Source organism: Adiantum capillus-veneris, chromosome 2, assembly GCF_014529385.1.
Source record: "Adiantum capillus-veneris isolate H3 chromosome 2, ASM1452938v2, whole genome shotgun sequence".
Lineage (NCBI taxonomy): Eukaryota > Viridiplantae > Streptophyta > Polypodiopsida > Polypodiales > Pteridaceae > Adiantum > Adiantum capillus-veneris.
This window is the reverse complement of record NC_140932.1, coordinates 86,975,472-86,995,748: the sequence shown is the minus strand read 5'-3', so window position 1 is coordinate 86,995,748 and position 20,277 is coordinate 86,975,472. Positions and strand designations below refer to the sequence as shown.

At 45.5% G+C, this 20,277-nt stretch overlaps 1 protein-coding gene across 1 annotated transcript in view; it reads right to left on the bottom strand.

The window, feature by feature from the left end:
• Positions 1 to 3,334: 3,334 nt before the first annotated feature.
• LOC147463125 (classical AGP protein) overlaps positions 3,335 to 20,277 on the bottom strand; it is a 29,759-nt gene continuing 12,816 nt past the window's right edge. The window contains exons 3-5 of the mRNA XM_086487409.1: positions 4,047 to 4,118; positions 3,716 to 3,957; positions 3,335 to 3,638 (exon numbers count right to left, since the gene is read on the bottom strand). Coding sequence (XP_086343535.1) covers positions 3,521 to 3,638; positions 3,716 to 3,957; positions 4,047 to 4,118 — 432 coding nt within the window. The 3' untranslated portion in view covers positions 3,335 to 3,520. The remainder of the gene's footprint in view (positions 3,639 to 3,715; positions 3,958 to 4,046; positions 4,119 to 20,277) is intronic.

Genomic DNA, 20,277 nt, shown 5'->3' with positions numbered 1-20,277 from the left:
ATGTATTGGGGCTTATTAGACCCTTCTCTAGAAGCTCTTTCACTTGCTTCATAATTTCCTCCTTTTGGGCTTTGCTAACTCGGTAAGGTGGCCAGTTTGGTGATGTGCTACCGCGAATCAAATCAATGGTGTGATCTTCAGGTCGCTAAGGAGGAAACTCTCCCAGTAAGCATTCAGAGAAGCAATCGTCCTGAGCTTGCAGAAAATTTGTTGTTCCTTCTCAAGGTCGGACAAATTTGATGTTTTATTTTCATTTAACTCATGCGAGTAGATTGAGTAAACAAACAAATTGACTTTCATTAATTTTGAAATGGCCGACATCGATACAAGTGGAACGGACTCGCCATTCAATTTTACATCAAGCACTATATCTCTACCTTGCTCATTCTTCAATGTTGCTTTTCTCGCCCTATAGTCGATCACTGTGTCGTTCTTGTGGAACGAGGAGATTCCCAAAAGGACGTCACATCCTTTCAACGGCATGATGTAAAAGTCTGCAGGCCCTAAATACACCTGACACGGCAACCGAAGTTGCCTATGACGGGTGTAACGGCAACATCCCCTCCTGGTGAATTTAGAATTGTCTCGGTCGGTGGTCCCATTGCATCTGGTGTAGTTCCAAGTTGAGCCACCAATTCAATCGAAATGAAGTTGGCCTTGGCTCCTTCGTCAAAGAAGATGAGGGCTTCTTGATCTCATACTTTGCCCTCCGCTTTGTAGAGCTCCGTACTTTCATCATTTGTGTTGGGTCGGCCCCCACAAAATCCACTACAAGTCCTGCTTTTGTCTTGCTCTTTTTTCCTCGCTCCTCTGCTGCTTTGGAACTCTTTGGCTTGTCCCCTGCTTGATTAATAGAGGCTTTCTGGGGCACTTGGCAAGTACATGCCCTTATTTCCTACATCCATAACACTTGTCCTCTTTGTAGTACTTGGCATGCTTCTCTACAGACAACCGAGGGCCCAAAGGTTTCTTTTTCCGTTGCTTATGATCTTCATGTTACTGTTGTTCGATTCTTGTCCGGTAGGGACTACCACAAGCTTGTCTACAGGGTAAGTAAGAGTGCTTGCATGCACTGCACACCCTTGCTTGGCATGTCTCATGAGCCGCTACGTGAACTTGGACTTCTTCGACAAACAATAGCTCCATATCTCTTGGAAAATCCGTTGCAGAAACGCTCACCTTGTTGCTTAAAGGTGATTTTCTTAAAAGAGGAGGCAAGTAAAAAAGTATCCCAAAATCTCTGACAATAGACATCTAGTGTGTCTTCCTTGGCCCTTCTTAGATGATTCCAAGCGGTGATTACATCTTGTTCGTATTCTTAAGTGAGCCATGGAGAAGTGAAAACTCGCTTGAACCGTAGCCACTTCATTGGCGCTTCCCCGCGTAGTAGTAGGGTGAATCACCAAGTTTGGGCATTCTCTTTGAGATAGGACGCCGCCCTTCGTACCTTGGAGTGCTTTAAGTAGCACCCTCCCGAAAGATCCAAGGCTCTATGGGTATCCTTGAAGCTAGAAAATGTATCAAACTTTGAAGCCTACCCATCCACCTTGAAATCCTTGGGCTTCTTGCCCTTGTCCTCAAGGTAATCATATCGATTGGCTCGGTATATGTACTTCCTCTTTGTTGTGTACATCGGCTCATCGAAATCCGAGCTCTGGAAGGACGAGGAGTCCTCATCCGAACTAGCAAATTGCTTCCAATATCTTTTGTGTGATCTACTCTTCTTGCCTTTGTATGTCCCTGGGTCTTTCTCCTCTTCTTGTTCTTTCTATCCTCAGCGTTGGATTTAGAGGAAGAACTCTCCGAGCTGTTGGAAAAGGACGAGGACGAACTAGAAATACCCTCAAATCGAACACGTTTCTTTGGCTTACTAGCCGCCTCAAAGGTAGATTTTCGACCCCAGTAGCCAGGATAGTCTACTGCTCGACTCTTCTTCCACAACTGCCTCTTCGTCTTCATGAGTCTATTGACTCGTCGCTCTACAACTTCATCAAATTCATCTTCTGAGTACACTCTTTGACTTGGCACCACTGGTGTAGATTTCTTCTTCAAAGCCGACGTGAGAGGCGAACGGATAGCATCTCGCCATTGGGAGTGCACCTCATCAAGTGGATGCTTCGAAAAAACTTTCACAAATAGGAGATCCTTAGCGTACTAAAGCATATGTCGAGCACAAGTATCGACATGTTGCAATTGCATATCCATTCTTTCCTACTTTGTGGGTGGACTCAGACCATACTCTTCTCCCAAATCATCGAAAGGTAGTCAATGTCCAATCAAATCTTTGTTGTTTTGTTTTGTACCTGAGTGGTCAGGTACCACAGTTACCTGATTCGTCAACTGAATCCATGTGTGATGCAAGTAAAGGGATTGGATCCTCCATAGAAGAAGAATTGTACTCTAATAGACTCGGCCACTCTAAGCCAAGGATGAGAGAAATTGAAAGAACTGAACAAAACTTAGAGACACGACACAACACAACGAAGTTTTGCACCCAAAAGTACTGGCCCCAAAGATTGGCACCCCTTCTCAATATTTCTTTATTATAATGCTTCAACAAGTATTGGCCCCAACGACTGACGCCCCTTCTTGGTATTTCTTAGAGACACGACACGGTATGACGGAGTTTTGCACCCAAAAGTACTAGCCCCAACCAAAGACTAGCGCCCCTTCTCGGTATTTTTTTATGATAATGCTTCAACAAGTAGTGTTTGAGGGTCCACTCTCTCCACAATGCTCCCAAGCAAATCTACCGAAAGAGAGGCCCTCTAAATTCTTATGAAGGCCCTTGGCCAAAAGCAGTACATTAAGCAGGTTCTAAAAGCATCTAGTAGCCAAATGCTAGTGCCCCATGGGCTGTCCGTACAGTGTGCCACATCAGCAGGTGTCAACGGAGCACGATTTGCGATGGTCCATACAGCCTGCCGCATCATCATGAGTTTACGCAAAGTGGGTCCTTGCTTTTTATTAATAAGGTTTTAGGCCCCTTGGCCGAGGCAATATAGGTCGGTACAACTTATTAGCTTAAATTCCCTTTCTTTGGACCACTCGGATAAATTCCAAAAGTTGGTAAACTTCCTCAGTTTCTTTCCGATCCAATTCAGCTTAAACTTTAGACAAAAAACCCTTTTTTATGTTTGCTGACGTTTAAGCGCGTGATCCACCCCCAATGTTTTTATACACCTCCCCGTATCTACTACCCATGCCAAGGTACTCGGGTGCAACTGCTTGTCTAATATGTGCACCTGCACTCATGGTTTTTTTTTTTCAAGGACTGGTTTAAAGACCTCATGATTGAAAACTTATCAGAACTCCGAAATTTGACAAAATGACGAGCTTTGAACAAGTTTATTTTGGTTCAACTCACCTAACAAGGGCTACAAACTATACTATGAACATTATTTACAGTGAATATCTGATATTAAAACGTATGAGCAGATACTGAACCTCTCTAATAACTCCCACATTCATTCACTAGGTCCACTAAGTAGCAGTAAGGTGCCAACAGTTATGTGCATTGTTACAGCTGGCCTTCTTCTGGCCGTGGTGAGACATATGTCCTCCTGCGCAGCTGAGATTGATTAGGATCATATGGTTGCTGCAAATAAATCTTGGTTGGATCATTTGGATCAACATACCTGAAATTCAGAAACTGCAAATTAAGTACAACAAAATTTTCCAGTTTTGGAATTAGACTACAGAGACTGTTACTCACGCTTGCCGCATGATCTCATCAGTTGGGGGAGATGCTGTCGGAAATGGGTCATTGTAAACATATGAGTTTGATTGCTGGACACTGATGTGTGATTGGGACTCATTTGTCTGAGGTGGAAATTGCCTTAGAAACTTCAGCAGATTAAAAAACAAAGGCACAAATGTGCCACAGCCACCTTCCTTAAAAATGATCTTGAAGGAATGTGGGGAATACAGAGCGCTATGCTCACCATCTGGAATTACCTGCACAAACACATGAAGAGGTACTACCTTATACATGGATAAGAGGCAAAATAAGAGAAATTTTGTGACCCATGTGGATCCCATCTTACCGGATAGACTTTTCCGGTGATATTATTCGCACCGAAGATCGGCTGGTTGAACTTCTCTTCATGTATGTATAGCTACACAAAAACGACTTCTATTTATTTCACACTGCATACTGGGAGGTGACCAAACAACAAACACTTACTATCAGTGCAGGCCTGTCTTTACGTCAGACAATTAACCCTAGTCATACTCAAAAAAATCTGAATATCGAAGGAAAGAACACAGGGATCCCCAGTTCCATCCTACTATCCTAGCTAGGAATCGAAGGCCAACTTGTACCATGAAAGTGAGGTCTACAAACTTGAGAATTATAGACCTAACCCCGAACAATCCATAGCCAACGATCCAACATCTTTCTCATCCAGCCTATACGCAATCTAATGAATAAACAAGAAAATAAACAGACGAACAAGTTGTGGAGGGGGTTCCTTATAGGTCGCAGGTCCCTTGCCCCTTTGGGTTGAACTGTGTTACACTGACCAAAGAGGATAAATGCTGTAGAAGAGAGAGAGAGTTCACTTGCTGTTTTTTGCACAGTGAGCCCACACGTGATGCATAAAGCTCCAGAAGAAAAGAGAATCATGGCAGAATGAGTGGAGAAAGAACAAACCAGCAAGACTAATGTAACCAGCTTGTACTACAGTGCAGGAATACATGTGCGTGCCAACAAACACACAACTTCTCGAACTTAAATCATGGGTCAGCAGAGCACTATATAACTGGAGCGAAGGAGATGTCAGCCAGTATAGAGGACAGTCCACTTGCTGAAGGTGGCTCCTGAAATCCAAAGTTGGGGAGGGAACAACCCTAAAAAGTAAGACTTCTAGATCCCAAAGATTTTGAGGCGATAGCCTAATAACTTAATAAGGCAACCTTATGTCCCCGAAACTCATATGAAGATAATATTCTCTACCCATAGTAAAGGAACTTTGGGGACCACCGTATGAAATCTGTTGTAGAAAACCTGGCAAAAAGAGCAAGCACCAACCAAAACAAAAAACAACAACAAAACAAAGCAGAAAAACCAGAAAGCGGGGAAAACATACTCAAAAAACAAACTTCACTCACACCTGCAAACACACCCACCCCTACCCCCCCAAAAAAAGTAAGTCTTAGGAGCACAAAAAGATACAATGCACACAAAACCAGGCTCCACTCACGCACACAACACGTGCGCAGTAACAGGCTTGGACAGCGAAGCGAGAAATCAATAACGACACACGAACAAAAGCTACAAAGTTCCGCTTCGAGATGCACTGGCCCCAAAAACTGGCGCCCCTTTCGATATTTCTTTCTTGATTGATCATAAACAGTACAATTGCAGTGGGTCTCCTCCGCAATGGCTTCCAAGCTAATCTGTAGGAGCCCTGGTCTCTCTTATAAAGGTTACAAGGGGGCCATAAAACTGGGCGCACCGAAAGCTGCAGGTTCCCAAAAGCATGGCTCCAAAAGTTGTCGCCCAAAAGCTGTTCCCCAAGCTGGCCATACAGACTACACGTCATCAACATGATTCGCGGGGCAAATTACGCTCAATTTGGAATTTGGACTCTGCTTTTGGCGGTCGTTTTTTGAGCCATCCTTTTGGGTTATTTTCCAGCCTTGTTAGGTCCCCTAGGGGCATGCCGCGTCAGTTCTTGTGACATTACCCCCCTTGAAAGAAAGAAGAGTAATCACCCTTGATTACACCTGTAAAATAGACGAAGGCCAAATGTAACAGACTTGGACACTCCAAGTCAAGAATCTACCGCGACAACACAAATAAATACTTAAAACAGTTCGCAGTTCACAATTGATTCGACACTGGCCCGGCGGAGTTCCGTGCCTAGGGATATTGGCCCCAAAGACTGGCGCCCCTTTCGGTATTTCTTTTTGTATTAATCTGAGTTCAAAGTACAAGAGTGCGGGCAAGCGCTCACACTCAGACTCTGCATCCAAATGCTCTGAGTTGTGAGAGGCCTACCTGCTTATTTATAGATTACAAGGGATGCTAAAAGCAGAGCCCAAAAGCTGAAAGTCAAAAGCTTTTAAAATAAAGCAAAAGCCTTCTGCTTTTCACTCTCTCTCTCTCTCTCTCTCTCTCTCTCTCTCTCTCTCTACACGCGCTGCACACCCCCACCTGCCCTGCTCACGCTGCCCCCCCCCCCCCCCCCTCTCTCTCTCTCTCTCTCTCCGCGTGCTGCACACCCCACCTGCCCTGCTCGCGCTGCCCCCCCCCCCTCCCCCCTGCCCTGCACGCGCTGCACATCCCCTCCCCCTGCTCGACCTGCCCTGCATCCCACGCTCGCGTTTTACCCAGCGTACCCCCCCCCCCCCCGCCCCATTTTCACATTTTCACGTTCTCTGCATTTTCCGCGCCCGTCCCACAGCCCAGCAATTTCCAGCGTCCACCCCCCCCCCCCTCCTCCACAGGTGCAGGTTCCCACGCCACGCGACTTTTTTCCAAACAGTCCTCTAAGCCCTGCAAGAAAACAGTGACGGCACGCAAATACAGAAATTTACAGAATTCTCAAAATCTCAAGAATTTACAGAGCTTACAGAAATTGCAGAATTGACAGTTTGCAGAAAGCGGGAATTGGTAGAAATTGCAGTAAAGGAAAAAACGTATGCCATGTATGCTTAAAGCGGGGAGAACATGTATGCATAGTGCGGGGCATGTAGGGCAGTCTCCTACTACCATCGCAAATCCCCTTCTCGTTTTTTGCGGCGACCAAGCATGCGGAAACAAAATAACAAGCTTGACCCTTTAGAGGATGCAGTTCAAAAATGCAAAGAAAAATGATCGAAACAATTAACAAGATCAATCGCAATTTACTGGGCACAATAAAAATGCTCGACGAACGCGTGTTGGCCCAAGAAAGCAAGATAGCTACACTGGGAGATCGGGTGACGGCCCAAGACGAAGAGATTGCGTCACTCAAGAGGGAGCTCGCAGAGGCACGATCACGAAATACACTTGAAGAGGGAGAATTGCAACCTTCAGTAATACAAGAGCTAACACGATCAAAGAGCAAGTGCGAGCCATCAAAGAGGGGAAGAGCAACACAAAGAAATGACGACCTCTTGGGTGGACGTTATTACAAAGACCCAGCAAAAGGCAGATGAGGCTGAGAAGTGGATTGAGGTTGCCAAGAAAGGGAAAAGCAAGGAAACAACTACGTCCACACCCACCATCATTAACTTGACACTTGAAGAGGAGCAAAGAAGGCGTGTGCGCTCTCTACATGTGAGGATTTGCGGTTTTAAAGACAGAGATAATGTGGACGAAGAGGTAAAAGAACTCATGGCTTTGATGGGGATTCATGAGCCGATGCACTCAAGAGCTTGGAGAGTGGGCAACAAGAAAAATGGGAGCAAGGGGGAAACCTCGAAAGAAAGAGCACTCATCCTTCGTTTTCCCTCCATGGAAGCGAAGAAGGACTTTTTGAAGAAGAGACCAACTCTTAAGAAAACGGGCATCTTCCTCGGGGATGACCTTACCCTCTCACAAATAGCTCATATGCAAGAGGTAATGCCAGAGATTAGAGCGGGAAGGGAAAAAGGTAAGATTGGTAAGATTACTCGGGGATGACTTTTTCTGCTTTTGAGGAAAGTTTTAGTGGGAGAGATATCATCTTCTACTCTGAGACACATCAAGCCCCTAGGCAGTCTATGCCTCACATTAATGGGTACAGATGGGAGACCGCATGTAGACAGGAGACGCGATCAGAGCACAGAGGGCGGGGCTCCGGTGGAGTGGCAGTGTTATTCAGGGAGGAGTTGCAGCCATTGATAGACATAGCTCGCAGGGATGAGCAAGCTAGGTACATGTGGGTGAGATTGAGAGCAGAGACAGGCAGACACCTTTACATCGCTATTTGCTACTTTCCCGCGAGTACGTGAGTATATGCACCACCCACAGGACAGTCCCCCTTTTCTATTTTGGATGATGACATCTGGGAGTTCTCTAGAGATGGTAACATCATCATTCTAGGGGATTTCAATGCTAGGACTGCTCATCATCAGACAGTTTTTTATGATATTCAGAAGAGATGCTGAGAGAGTTGAATGTTGCAAAGACAGGCCTATCCAGATTATCGCATGATGGGGAGCATACTGAGTATGGACGACACTTGATAGACATGGGGACTGTGTCACAAAGTGATGACCTGGCTACGGACAGCAGAAACCCTAATTTCTGCCAGAAACCCTAAAATTCTTGCAAACCCTAATTTTGCCAAAACCATAATTTCCGGAAATCGCGGAGGCTATTTTAAAATTTTTTATAAATTTTTTTTTTGAAAATGATGAGCGACGCAAATTTTGCTTTTTCTCTACAATATGAGAAAGAGAGAGAGAACGCTTTTGCTTTCAAGTTTTGACTCTCTATGAGAGAGAGAGCAATTGCTTTTGATTTGAAGCTTTTGGGGCTCTGCTTTTGGGCATCCCTTGTAACCTTTAAATTAGTGGTGAGGGCCTCACTTCTGAGAGCATCTGGACGCAGAGTCTGAGAGTGAAACCCTAGCCACTCTCTTGTACTTTGATCTGATTAATATAAAAAGAAATACCGAAAGGGGCGCCAGTCTTTGGGGCCAATATCTCTAGGCACGGAACTCCACCGGGCCAATGTACATCTATTGTGATCTGTGACTTGTTTTGAAGTGGTTATTTGGTGCTGTCGCGGTTGATTCTTGACTTGGAGTGTCCAAGTCTGTTACAGTGGTATCAAAGCACGGCCGATTTCTCTTCTACGGGAAATCCGATCCCCGAATTTTTTTTTCCCGCGGCACCTATGGCTTCAGGCAATGATCAGTCGACTCCCTCTGCATCTGCAGATGCGGGCTCGGATCACAACGAAGATTCAGAGAGAGAGTATGGCCCGCCTTGGCCTACTCAGGCGGAGCAGCAAGAGATGGAGCGTCGAAAATTGATTGATGATGCAACAAAGATGATGCTCAGTTTTGCCAAGGACCCGAAGATGGCAAAAATATATAAACCATACCTCTTTGGAAGAGGTACAGATGGAGTGGCAAAGAACCACAACACCACTCCCGAAACCCGCTCTCAAGAAACCTTTTGCCTCCAAGAAATATACGGAGAAGGAACTAGAGAACGTGGTTGATGCATGGATTGCTCAGCTTTTCGACGTGCAAAAGAAAGGCAAAAAGCAAGGCAAAAAGTAGAAGAAAGGGACTGACTTCCCGGAATATTTGGGTCGTCGGTCGACATTTGACAAGGCAAAGAAATTGAAGAAGCGCGTCAAGTTTGAAGACCTACCCAGTTCTTCTTCTTCTTCTTCTGACAGTTCTTCTAGCTCTTCAGACTCGAGCGAAGAAGACAGGAAAAGCAAAAAGCGAAGCAAGAAACAACGCTTCGGAAAGGGCAAGAAAAAGGCAAGGAAGTCTAAGTCTCGCCCAGTGAGTGACACTTCTACAGAGGACTCGTCTACGGACAGTTTAGACTCTGACAACGGAAACTTTTATGCGAACAAGAAGAATTTTTACAAAGCCAACCAGTATGACTTTCTCGAAGATAAAAGCAAGAAAGTCCGAGAGTTTAAGCAAGGTGGCCACTCGATCAAGTTTGATACTTTTTCAGGATACTCAGATGCTTCGAAGGCTTTGTCTTTTATACAGCAGTTTGACATCGCTTTCGCGGGAGGACGCTATTCAGAGCACTCCAAGATTCGGAGAGCTGCCTCTTACTTTAAGAGGAATGCTCGTACTTGGTGGTCCACGCTTCTTTTAAACAAGACTGCGCCAGTTAAATGGCTGAATTTTAAGAAGCTTTTTATTTCTTTTTGGTTGACGCAAGAATATGAACGAGATATGCGAGCTGCTTGGAACCATCTTCGGATGACCAAGAAGGATACAATCAATGCTTACTGTGAAAGATTCTGGAGCTCTTTTCTACCCGCCTCTTCATTCAAGAAGATCTCGTTCAGAGAACAGATTGAGTGGTTTATCTTGGGTCTACCTACAGAGATCCGAGATCACTGCTTGGAATAGAAGTCAGCTTCTATTTATGAGTTGATGAGTCATGCGAAGCGGGGCTTTGCTTCATTCTAGCAGTTTGACCTACCCCACAGATAAGGCCATGACACAACGAGCCGAACAGACTTCTGGGAATGAAAGTAGAAAGAAAAAGAGCAACCCAGAGAAAAAGGATGCACGACCCAAGCTTACTCTTGAGGAGAGAGCTCGCTTCATCCGAGAGGGGAAGTGCTTTGGATGCGGGGAACATGGACATATCTCCGTGAAGGGCCCTAAAAAGGCACAAAAAGAACAGAATGATAAAGACGACGACGGGCCTGAGAGTTCGAGAGCAGTTGAGGAATGTGGCAGAAAAGGCAGATAGAAAAGCAGAACTGGTACCACATGGCGTGGGACCTCCACCGAATCTAATGAATGAAAGTACAAACTTTGCCGCTTTTGGGGCAAAGTGAAGGATCAGGAAGCTCTTTTGAAGGAGCCAAGGCCAACTTCTTTTCACTTGGAATTGGCAGCTCGATTTGGAATTACGCCCGACAGACTGACGCCACAGGCGGAGGTAGTTCGATTGGCACCCGGATGGGATGTTGCCATTACACAGAGCATTGGCAAACTTCGTTTGCAATGACAGGGGTGTTCAGGGCATGTGAGTGACGTTATACTCAGGATCCCTTGGTACCGCAAGAACTACGCCGTGGTTAACTACCGGGCCGAGAAAGCGACTTTGATAAATGAAGGGCTTAGAGATTGTACTTGATGAACTTCAGTTTCTTACTCATTCTTTTGGGAGAGAACTGAACGATGGATAAAGGTTGAATATGTTTTGACCTGATCAAAAGAACGCCAGGATTTTTCTCCACACTCATGCCGATTGCTTTTCAGAGGGCCTGAAGATCAAACCATTGATCTGATACCTGGAAGCACGCCACCGAATCGGCCACCTTACCGTGTGAGCTGAGTACAGAATGAAAAGATTATGAACCCAATGAAAGACCTCTTGGAAAAGGGTCTTGTCCAGCCTAGTACTTCACCGTATTGCTCTCCAGTGTTGTTGGTTTTGAAGAAAGACGGATCTTGGAGAATGTGCATCGATTAAAGCACTCTCAACGAAATCACCATCAAGAACAGATTTCCGATTCCTAGGATCGATGATATACTCGACAGGTTACAGGGATCCTTGTGCTTTAGCAGGATTGACTTGAAGAGTGGATATCATCAGATCAGGATAGCGCCAAGAGATGTCTACAAGACAGCTTTTCAGTTTTTGGTGATGCCTTTTGGCTTAACCAATGCTCCTACGACATTTAACCGGATGATGGACAAGATTTTTTCGACAGTACAGGCTATTTGTTGGCACTTTCTTTGATGACATCATTGTTTTCTCCAAGAATGAGGCAGAACACAGAGATCATCTGCTTCAAGTCTTTCAGGCATTACGAGATCACACGTTAGTGATTAATGCAAAGAAAAGTGAATTTTTCCTACCAGAGATACACTTTTTGGGACACAGTGTGTCAGCAACAGGAGTGCAAATGGACCCGGCCAAGATAGAGACTATCCGTGATTGGCCCGATTTGAGGAATGTCCATGAAGTTAGAAGCTTCTTGGGATTATGTTCGTACTAGAGACGGTTCATACGAAACTTTGCAGAGGTTGCTTCCCCTTTGCATATCTTGACACAGAAAGGAGTACCTTTCTCGTGGGGACCCACAGAGGTGACTGCCTTTCAGACATTGAAAGAGAAATTGACTACAGGACCAGATTTGACTTTGCCACACTTGCAGAAGTCATTTGAAGTATTTTGTGATGCTTGTGGTCGTAGTCTGGGTGCGGTCTTGATGCAAGAAGGCCATGTCATTGCTTACGAGAGCCAATTGTTCTCTAGGCCGGAGATGACAGCACAGATTTATGAGAAAGAGCTTTTGGCGGTTATCCATGCTCTTACTCAGTGGCGGCATTACCTACTCGGAGCGAATTTTACTGTCTTTACAGACCATCAGAGTTTGCGCTACTTCTTGTCATAGAAGCAGCTTTCGGAAAAGCAGATGCGGTGTGCGAACATCTTGTCACAATTCCACTTCCAGATTGTCCATGTGCACGGATAGAAGAATGTGGTGGTAGATGCTTTGTCTCAGAAACCGTTGGTTCTGGCTATTTCCCCGATACATCATAAGAGCTTCGAGGATATGGTCGATCAGTATGCCACAGATACAGATTTTGCAGATATTTTCACACGGATACGGGATGGGGAGACAGTAGCTGGATACTCCCTTCGGGAAGGCTACTTGATGAAAAAGACTATGTTGTGCGTTACACAACCGTTGAGGGAAAAGGTTATGACTGAATGCCACTGTCCACCTTTTACGGGTCACCGCGGCATTGCTACCACCATGAAAGGGGTAGAGAGATACTTCTTTTGGCCGTGACTCAAAAAGGACGTGGAAGAGTTGAGTTGTGCACAGTATGCCAGAAGGTCAATTTTGACAGGCATAAGGCATAGGGATTGTTAAAGCCTTTACCCATACCCACCCGCCCCTGGAAAAGTATTGAAATGGATTTCATTTTTGATCTCCCGAGAACACAGAATGATCACGACGATTTTCCGATTACATGGCACGTCTGAGATGATTGTCTCCAACAGAGACCCCAGATTTATGAGTTTGTTTCGGAAGGCAATTTGGGAGAACATTGGCACGCAGTTGCAGTTCTCGTCATCGTTCCACTTGTAAACTGACGGGCAATTTGAGATTGCCAATTCCGTGATTTTAGATTTATTGAAGTCTTGTATCTCGGATCAGAAGACTCAATGGAAAAAGAACTTACCTTTGGTGGAATTTGCCTACAATAACACGATACACTCTTCGACGAGGAAGACGCCATGAGAGATTGTTGAAAGTGCTGCGAAGGTTCCATCCTTCCTGAGCACGAAAGATTAGATATTTGAAGCGGATGAATATTCGCGAGATTTGGATACAGCTTTTGCCAAGGTTCGTGAGACTTTGTAGGAGACTCAAGAACGACAAAAAAAGGCAGCGGTTCGCCATTGTCGCGACTTGAAATTGAAGGAGGATGATTGGGTGCTCTTACGTTTTGAGAAGGCACGCCTACGAAAGAAAAAGGGAAAGGAGAGGCTTTTTCCAAAGCTCGTAGTATGCGATACTACGGACCTTTCCAGATTACTGAAAAGATAAATGATGTCTCCTTCCGATTGAAACTGCCAGATACTTGGAGGATTCACAATGCATTGCATGTGAGTCTCTTGAAACCTGTTAAGGGTGATGTGCCTGATGATGGGGAGCCTGATGAGCAACCCGAAGTGGAAGAAAACAAGGAGATCCTTGTTCATGAACAGATTTTGGCACATAACGATACGAAGAAAGGTAAAGTCCGAAGGCGGTTCTTGGTTAAGTTCAAAAACTTTCCTGCATTTGATGCGAAGTGGATGGAGGAGGAGGACCTAGCAGATACTCCTCGGATTGTGAAACTTTACCTCGATGTTTTGGTTTAGCATAGTCTACTCCAAATGGAACCCAGAATTCAGCTTGGCCGGAGATCAGGTGCAGTGGGATGCACAAGAGAGGAGTCACTCCGCTCCCTTGTCAACAGATGCCTCGATTTTGATACTAAAGTCACTGATGTCTCTTTGAGCTTCAGGGATATTGAGAGCTGACAGTATTCTGCTAGATGACTTTATGAAATGGAATTCTTGATAATGATATTGATTTGTTCTTGACTTCTTGTGAGTGCAGGAACTGATAGACTAAATGACTGCAGCATTTTGGTCTGATTGATCTCGAATAGACATGGTTGCAGTAGGGGTTGGTCAATCGGACATCGTTGAGGTCCCGATTGGACCTAGATGTGATTGCTAGCTACATTGCCGATAAATCATGGTCTAAGATCCGAATGAATGTTGAATGTCATGTGATGTCCTGTGATGTCTGGTGATGTCCTGTGATGTCGTTTGATGTGACTGTCAATTTTGTACATGTGCTAGATGTGTGTTCCTAGTATGTAGGTACTAACAGTCAGTGTCTGCTAAGACGGTTTATGGCTTTTGTCGGTTTTGCAGGCGTAATCACGGTCGATTACAATGCTTTCAAGAGGGGGGTATGTCACAAAGTGATGACGTGGCTATGGACAACAGAAACCCTAATTTCTGCCAAAAACCCTAAAATTCCTGCAAACCCTAATTTTTGCCAAAAACCCTAATTTCTGGAAATCGTGGAGGCTATTTTAAAATTTTTTATAAATTTTTTTTTTGAAAATGATGAGCGACGCAAATTTTGCTTTTTTCTCTACAATATGAGAAAGAGAGAGAATGCTTTTGCTTTCAAGTTTTGACTCTCTATGAGAGAGAGAGAGAGAGAGAGAGAGAGAGAGAGAGAGAGAGAGAGAGAGCAATTGCTTTTGAATTGAAGCTTTTGGGGCTCAGCTTTTGGGCATCCCTTGTAACCTTTAAATTAGTGGTGAGGGCCTCACTTCTGAGAGCATCTAGACGCAGAGTCTGAGAGTGAAACCCTAGCCACTCTTTTGTACTTTGATCTAATTAATATAAAAAGAAATACCGAAAGGGACGCCAGTCTTTGGGGCCAATATCTCTAGGCACGGAACTCCGCTGGGCCAGTGTACATCTATTGTGATCTGTGACTTGTTTTGAAGTGGTTATTTGGTGCTGTCGCGGTTGATTCTTGACTTGGAGTATCCAAGTCTGTTACATACTGCACATGGATTGGTCATCTTGAATGGCCTACAGAGATTTCCCGCTGCAGGGGGTTTTACATGCTTTCCACACAGACATGGAGCTAGCACAGTGGACTATGTCATGGCGCAGCCGAGTCTCATCTCTAGTATCCAGGACCTCACAGTTGGACCTAGACCTATTGGTGTGGCAGTGGACCATGCTCTTGTGTCGCTGACCATATCTTTCGAGTTTAGTGTAGTACACAGGCCACAAGTGGCAGCTCCTACTCGCTACACGTTCACACGGGAGACGCACTCTGTATACATAGATGGGATCTACATACGCTTGTGTACAGAAGAGCCAGGGCGACCTTTGGAGGAGCTTGATACTATATTGACGCAGACGTTACATGATGCAACAGTAGAGGCATACCCACACACACAACCTGAACAGAGACGTCGTTCTGGGAGCATGCCCCAGAACAGCTGGTATGATGAGGAATGCAGAGAGACCAGAGCTAGACTTCAGAGGGAGGTGCTTTTGGGGGACATCACTCACAGACAATCACAGATTGACTTCCGACGACTAGTGCGACGGAAGAAGAGGGCATTTTTGGCTCGCCTAGAGCAGGATCTATACCAGCTATTCTTGAGTAAGGACTCACGTGAGGCATGGCGGCTCTTTCATGAGCACTCCCCCCCTCCCTGCCATCACCTCCACAAAGGCTTGGGGCCAGTACGCGTCATCTCTGTACACAGTTCCTGGGCAGCCACCCCTTCCCGACCCCCCCGATCCATGCCCCCCCCACATGTGCTTTTTTCACCGCTGAGATGGTGAGGAAGGCCATTGACAGGATGAGGACTGGGAGAGCATATGATCATGATGGTTTAGTGGCTGAGCACTTCATGCATGCCAGAGATCTACTAGCAGAGCTCCTAGCAGTTATGTTTAACCGTGCCATGTGTGAGGGCTTGCCTGATACTTACAACCTATCTACTATTGTACCTATCTTCAAGTCAGGAGACCCTATGGAGGCTGGGAATTATCGCACTATCATGATCGGACACACATTGGCACGGTTGTACGCATCCATTCTTGAGCAGCAGCTGAGTAGACGGGCAGAGAGGGAAGAGATACGCACAGCCGGGCACGCAGGATTTAGGAGAGGTTTTTCTACTCTTGACCATATCTTGACACTCTGAGCCATCATTGAGGAGGGCAAATCACATGGGAGACGGATCTATTGCAGCTTTGTGGACTTCCGCAAAGCATTTGACACCGTACCCAGAGCTCAATTGATGCGCAGATTACAGGAGATGGGAGTACCCACAGAGCTCATTTGGGGAGTCATGGCACTGTACAGGTCAGTAGTGGGGCATGTACGCACCTCAGAGGGTCTTTCTACAGCGGTTCACTCCACTATTGGGGTGAAGCAGGGTTGCCCGCTCTCTCCTACTCTGTTTGGTATATATGTGGATGAGGTTTCTGACTACATTGAGAGTGATGGTGATAGAGGTGCACAACTGGCAGGAACATGGATCCCACTATTGTTATATGCTGATGATATTGTGTTGATCTCCGACTCTCCAGAGGGGATGCAACGTCACTTGGATGCTTTGCATAGCTTTGCCCATGAGAGTGGTTTGTCTGTCAACCTTGGTAAAACCAAGGTCATGGTATTTAATACGACCCCACAGTGAATCAGGAGGTCAGCGCCCGCATTCACATACGGCCAGGAGACGGTGGAGTATACAGATGCTTACACCTACCTTGGAGTGGTTTTTAGTGGACCAGCGTTTTCATTGAGAAGAGCAGCAGAGACTAGATTGACCAGAGCCCATGCAGCATTGGGTAGATTGGAGAGGATGTGTTCACATGTTCAGTTTCAGGAGCCTCGGACGAAGCTCTCGCTCTTTGACACCCTGGTGGCTTCTGCATTGCTCTTATGGAGCTGAGATTTGGGGACCTTCATTGGACCATCATGGGAGGACAGGTCGCACTGATGGATGGGGGGACATGGAGAAGACACTAGTCTCTATGATCTCACGGCTCATTAGAGCCAAGGCTTCAGTACCACGTGCCATTATACAAGCAAAGCTAGCTGCCCCCCCACTAGTGGTTGAGGCGCTCACCAGATCCGTCTCCTTCATACACCGCATCTGGGAACTTCCCAGAAACAGATATGCCCGCCTTGCTCTTGAGTCTTCGCGACAGTTAGCCATGCAGGGAGATACAGCATGCTGGTATGGGGAGATGACATCATGGTTTCAAGCGCATGGGTTCAGCATAGACAGACTGCCACCCTCCAGTACTCACTGGATGCACCCTCTCTGACTCTCACACAGTCCGAGATTACCAGGCTCATCCGCCAGGACCTGACTCAGCCAGACATCAGGAGGACATGGATACAGCCAGCACAGGAGCTGGGCACAAAGATGGCTTTCTACAGAGAGCATCTTCTCCAGCTTACGGAGGACGGTTTTGTGACGAGACCTAGATACATGGACACCCACTTGTCTCATGGGATACGATGTGCTATTGGCCAGATGCGCACATCTTCACACCAGCTGCGGATCGAGATTGGGAGATACAACAGCTAAACACACATATAGCACATGTACCAATCGACAGTCACATCACACGACATCACAAGACATCACAGGACATCACATGACAAATCACATTCAACATTCATTCGGTTCTTAGACCATGATTTATCGTCAATGCAGTTAGCAATCGCATCTAGATCCACTTAGGTCCTTACGAATGCCCAATTGACTACCCCTATTGTAACCATGTCCATTCGAGATCATTCAAACCGAAATGTTGCAATCATTTCGTCTATCGGTTCCTGCACTTAAACAAGTCAAGAACAAGTCAATTTCATATTTTTCCGGAATTCCATTTCATAAAGTCATCCAGCAAACTACTGTCAGCTCTCACTATCCCTGAAGCTCAAAGAGACATCAGTGACTCTAGTATTCAAAAATCGAGGCATTTGTTGACAAAGGAGTAACTCCCCTCTTGTGCAAACTCATTGCACCAGATCTCCGGCCAAGCTGAATTCTGGGTTCCATTTGGAGTAGACCATGCGAAACTAAAAGTTTCAAGGTAAAGATTCACATTCCGAGGAATATCTGCTAGGTCTTCCTCCTCCATTCGCTTCGCATCCATTGCAAAGTAGGTCTTGAATTTAACCAAGAACCGTCAGTTCGCTTTACCTTCTTTCTTTCTTTCCGTGCCAATTTTTGTTCTGGAACGAGTATCTCCTCGTTTTCGTCCAATTCGGGCATCTAGCTTCCCATCATCGGGCACTCACATGAAAAACATTGTGAATCCTCCAAGTATTCTGGCAGCTTCAGTCTAAAGGAGATATCATTTATCTTTTCGCAAAATCTGGAAAGGTCCACAGTATCTCATGCTAAGCTTTCAAAGAAGCCGCTCCTTTCTCTTTTTTTCCTTTCTCGGATGTGCCTTCCCATAATGTAAGAGCACCCAATCATTCTTCAATTTCAAATCACGACCATGGCGATCTGCTGCCTTTTTCTGTCTTTCCTGAAATTTTTGCAAAGCCTTCCGGACCAAGTCCCTCGTGAACCGGTCGGCTTCAAAGAAAAATCTTATCTTTCGTGCTAAGGAAGGGTGAAACCTTCGTAGCAAATTCAAGAATCTCAAATGGCACCTTCCCCATGAAAGAGTTAATCGTGTTTCTGTAGGCATATTCCACCAAAGGTAAAAACCTTTCCCAAGTAGTCTTCTGATCCAACAAAGAAGACTTCAACAAATCCAGCACCACTGAATTAGCTATCTCTGATTGCCCACCAGTCTGCGAGTGGAACGAGAACTGCAACCACGTGCCTATGTTCTCCCAAATAGCCGTCCCAAAACAAACTCGTGAACCTGGGGTCCTGTAGGAGACAGTCGTCTACAAGCATGCCATGTAATCTGAAGACCCGGGCAATAAACAGTCGTGCCCACGCGGTGTTCTTGGGACATGAAATCCATTGCAATACTTTCCTTGGGGCGGGTGGGTATCGGTAAAAGGCTGTAACAATCCCTGTGCTTTATGCCTATCAAACTTGACCTTCTAGCATACCAAGCAACTGCGCACAATCTCGTCCTTATCCTTCTTGAGTCTCGGCGAAAAGAAGTATCTCTCTACCCCTTTCAAGGTGGTAGCAATGCATCGGTGACCCGTAAAAGGCGGACAGTGGCATTCGGTTAGAACCATTTCCCTCAACGGCTGTGTAACGCACAACATGGTTTTCTTCATCAAGTAGCCATCCCAAAGGGAATAGTCCGCTACTATCTCCCCTTTCTGTATTCAATTGAATACATCTGCAAAATCTGTTATGTGGCGTACTAACCGACCATATCCTCAGAGTTCCTATGATGTATCGCGGAAATAGCCAGAACCAACGACTTTCGGGACAAACTATTTGCCACCAATTTCTTCTGTCCCTGCACATGGACAATCCGGAAGTAAACAGTGACAAGATGTTTGCCCACCGCATCTACTTTTTCCGATAGCTGCTTCCGTGACAAGAAGTAGTGTAAACGTCCATCATCTGTGAAAACCGTAAAATCGGCTCCAAGTAGGTAATGTCGCCATTGAATAAGAGCATGGATAGCCGCCAAAAGCTCTTTCTCACAAATCTGTGCTATCAATTCCGGCCTAGAGAACAATCGGCTCTCGTAGGCAATGACATTGGCCTTCTTGCATTAAGACCGCATCCAGACTACGACCACAAGTATCACAATATACTTCAAACGACTTCTACAAGTCCGGCAAAGTCAAAACTGGTCCCGTAGTCAATTTCTCTTTCAAAGTCTGAAAGGCAATCACCTCTGTGGGTCTGCACGAGAAAGGGACTCCTTTCTGTGTCAAGATATGCAAAGGGGAAGCAACCTCTGCAAACTTCCGAATGAACCGCCTGTAGTATGAACACAGTCCCAAGAAGCTTCTAACTTCCTAGACATTCTTCATATCGGGCCAATCACGAATAGTCTCTATCTTGGCCGGATCCATTTGCACTCCTGCTGCTCACACAATATGTTCCGAAAAGTGTATCTCTGGTAGGAAAAAACACTTTTCTTTGCATTAATCACTAACTTGTGATCTCGTAATGCCTGAAAGACTTGAAGCAGATGATCTCTATGTTCTGCCTCATCCTTGGAGAAAACAATGATGTCGTCAAAGAAAGTGCCAACAAATAGTCTATACTCTCAAAAAATCATGTCCATCTATCACAAAGTGATGACATGGCGACCAGCAGAAACCCTAATTTCTGCCAGAAACCCTTAAAAAACCTGCAAACCCTAATTTCTGCCACAAACCCTAATTTTTGAAAATCGCAGAGGTCTTTTTTTTTTGGGGGGGATATTTATGAGCGACGCAAATCTCAGCTTTTGGCCAAAAAAGCATAATTGCTTTTTATTGCTCTCATTGAGAGAGAGAGAGAGAGAGAGAGAGAGAGAGAGAGAGAGAGAGAGAGAGAGAGAGAATTTGCTTTTGCTTTCAGAAACTCTCTGTGAGAGAGGGAAAAGAGCTTTTGCTTTCAGGGCTTTTGATTTTGTAGCTTT